The sequence below is a fragment of the Pteropus vampyrus genome, unplaced genomic scaffold (assembly GCF_000151845.1).
Source record: "Pteropus vampyrus isolate Shadow unplaced genomic scaffold, Pvam_2.0 Scaffold38, whole genome shotgun sequence".
Taxonomy (NCBI): Eukaryota; Metazoa; Chordata; class Mammalia; order Chiroptera; family Pteropodidae; genus Pteropus; species Pteropus vampyrus.
The window spans coordinates 3,335,768-3,339,383 of record NW_011888819.1 but is presented as its reverse complement, the minus strand read 5'-3'; the positions used below and the strand labels follow the sequence as shown (position 1 = coordinate 3,339,383).

General features: G+C 36.9%; 1 protein-coding gene across 1 annotated transcript in view; it reads right to left on the bottom strand.

The window, feature by feature from the left end:
* Window positions 1-263: 263 nt before the first annotated feature.
* Window positions 264-3,616, bottom strand: part of CYYR1 (cysteine and tyrosine rich 1) — a 124,202-nt gene continuing 120,849 nt past the window's right edge. The window contains 1 exon segment of the mRNA XM_011358241.2: window positions 264-442. Within this exon segment, the coding sequence (XP_011356543.2) occupies window positions 264-442 (179 nt within the window).

Here is a 3,616-nt window from a genome sequence, read left to right as displayed (position 1 = left end):
TCAGTATTGCAATTTCCTTAAGCAACATGATTTTCAGATATTTTGTCTGTCTCATTACTCTTCTCTGAATGTGCTTATGTTGATCAGTAGATCTTTTCAAATGTGGTCCCATCAAACCAAACATAACACTCCAGATGGGATCAGCTCTGAGAAGGATAAAAACCCTGTCTTTCTTTGCCTGGACATTCCACTTCATGTGTTGTGTGACTCAAAAGGAATATTTCTTAGAGCAATCCTTTTCTGTCTGTTTCTGAGTAGGCATTTTATTCCGGGCAAGACCTTAGATTGGCGCATAGTCTGTTCTGGGAGAAGGATTGTTTCCTTGAATTTCCAGGATAAGGAGGAGGTGGAGAACGCTGTGCTGAAGCCTGTGGAGTTGGAGAGTAGGGAGGAGGCAATTCTGCACAGTGTTGCATCTCGTGGTCGTAGCCATAAGGGGGTGGTGCCACTAAAAAAGAAAATGAAAAGGCTATCAGGTACTTGGCAAATATTTGAGTGTCTACCCTGTTTAAGCCACTGGATACTTTGGGAGGAGACATAATTTTTGCCCGCAAAAATCTTAGTTTTGTCAAGCTGAAGGCACACATATATAAAAGGGCAAGGGCTATAAAAAGTGGTCCCATTGACCAAAGTACTTATAATTGGTGTCTTAAGGTAATTTTTTTGGACATATGTTGAAGATGCAGAGAGAAAAGAGGCTAGGAGAACGTTCCAGTTTGAGCAAAAGCATAACAGCAGGAGAACATTTTTGTTCAAAGCAAAAAATACATGGAGGAGAGAAATGGGAAAGACTTTGAGGAATCTGTATCACCACCATGGGGAGCTTTGACTATCACACGAGTGTGTGATGTGCAATTATCATAGACGTTTTGAATATACTAGTGAATATGCTTTGGGAAGATGGCTCTTTGTGGTATTGGATTGAGGGCAAGCAAAGAAAAGGCAATATGATATAAAAGCATATGTGAAGGATTATAAAGGACTCATGCAACGGGGCGTGGGAATCGTAAGAGCCCTTAGGCAGCTGAATGCTTAGGTGATGACTGGGTAGGTAGAGAAAGGGATGGAGAGTGAAATAAGGTGCGAAGGTATTGGGTACCCAGTACTGGGCTCCCGTAGCTTAGAAGGGCATGAAGCCGTTACAGGAATGAGGAGGAGGGAGGTGGAGGACAAACAGGTCTGCGAATGGGGATGAGGAATTTTGTTTTCTAAATTCTATTTGAAAATCTTTCTTAATATTTTTTACTGTAATATATGTTGGTGTGTCCTTAAATCAATAGACTTTATTATGACTACGTATGGATATCTATTTTGTAGTGATCTCAAGCCCATCTCTAGGATTGGAAGAGAGGTAGTAATCCTTGAATACTCCATGTTTTTAAACACCAAATCATTCTTCAGCATCTCAGCAAACCCTCCACAAGCCCTCTGATGACTTGCCAGTAGTTGAATCATCATCAAGATCATGATTCCAGCTGGAATTGACATGCCTTAATTACTTACTAAATCACTGGCTACTGAATGTCTAAATGTAGCCTAAATCACAAGACTAGTGTCATAATAATTCCAAAAAAAAAAAAAAAGCCAGGCTTTTAATATTAGAATGGTAGGAAAGAATAAGCAACATTTCAACAAACTTATTTCTAAGATGTCTTCCAAACTGTGCTTTTACGAATAACACTGTGATAGTGTTCTGACCAATATGCATGTACAAACACTGGACCTCACCCTACATGCAAACACAAACTGTGTTTCTTCTGGAACGCTTTACTTGGCTATCATTACCAGAAGCTTTGAACCATTTACTGACCTGCCTATACTCAGGGATTTGAGAAAGCAGAATTGAGTCAACTGAGAGAAGAGGAAGATGGAGACACAGAACTTGGTGGGGTATCCTCCAAGGACTTCTCTGGTGAGCAAAGGCTTTGCAAGTCTCTAGTGGGTGGAGCAGGCTGAGGGCTTATGACAGAGGAAATAGCTCTGTAGAGAAAGCAGCAATGATGGGAACAGCTTCTCTATGGCTAATTTAGACCTCTGGAGGCAGGGCTATTCCAAGCTTTGTTTTGTGCAACAAAATGGAGTAACTCCTGTGGAGTCTAAACACATATTCCCTTTGCATTATGCCCACTCCTTTGCTTCGTTAGATCTAGGAGCACTGAGACAAAGAGATTTAAAATAAACTTTGTCCAGGCCAAGAAATGCAGCCTCCATGCAAAATGAGAAGTTACAGCTGGTACCAATTGAAGTGTTTCTTATGAGCATGTGGTTCTAAGTTGTTTTTAAACTGAAGCTTTTCCCCGCTTCCCACACGAGGAGGGGAATGATTCTACAGATTGACGCTGCATCATTCTCTGTCATGAAGCCGCAGTGCGTGTTTATGCCTCCGTAACGAAGCGTTTATGTTTTGCCATCTGCATAAAAACTACTGGAGGACATTTCAGTGAGATTCCCCATGGTTTATACAGCTGCACGGTGAACATGAAAACCGAAGATATGAAACAGTGTTCTTTCATTCATATAGCCTTTGAATTTTGATAAAGTGGATAATCTAAGGCTGAAGAGCAATATTTTAAGGACTATCCATCATGAAATAAACATGGCACATCTTTATAGTGCCAGCTACTGGAAGACATTTTGAAATAATACTTGTATAATTGTGGGCCGTGCTGTCTTTCTTTGTGGCAGATAATAAGGTTTCACTAGGAAGTAAACTTTTCAAGGTATGAATTTTTAGAATTCTAGGTTAACTCTAAGGTGGTTTTGTTCTTCAAGGCTAAATCATCTCTAAAAGATGTATGGATGCAGCTGGAGATACGGTGTCTTTGAAATTCTTTTGTAAGCAATATTCCAATTTTCTGATTTAAGTAGAGCAAACATGCCATTTATCTTTAATGTCATTAGTTGTCTATGATATTACAAAATTTAAGGATGCTATAGAATTTATAGAAGACTTTTAATGTTTTTCACTCAGGCCAACATTTCTAAAGCAAATGTAAAGTTATCAAAACTATACAACATTATTTTAGAAAATTTGGAAGCACAGGATAATCTTCCATAATTTTGCCACCACAATTTAACAATTATTTTTATATATTTTCCCCATTATTTGTTTTTTATATCCTTGTAGTTATGTAAAATGGTATAGGTATTTTTTACTTTTTATTATAACATAATCTTTTTCATTCTGCTATATGTTCTTCATAAACTTTATTGTTAATAGCTGCATATTATTTGCCTGGCCATTCACTTGTTTTGAGAGTAACAGTTTTTTTACTATTATAAATAATGAAGTGGTGAATATCCTTCTACACATAGACTTTTCATTATTTTGAATTAGTTCTTTAGAATAAAATTCCAGGACTCAACTTACTGGCTATCACTAACTATTTTGATTATTTAATAGTGAAAAAAATATAGCTCTTTTTTTTTACATAGTAGCTAAGTTTGATGTTCTACATCTTGTTTACTATTTGTAATTCATATTGGGTGATTTATTTTTTGTTTTTGATTGATAATTTATAAACTGAGATCTTAATTAGCATAAGATATAATTAAGATAACAAGATATAAACACATAACAATATTATATAATGTGTATGTATCTCTTTCTAAAAAT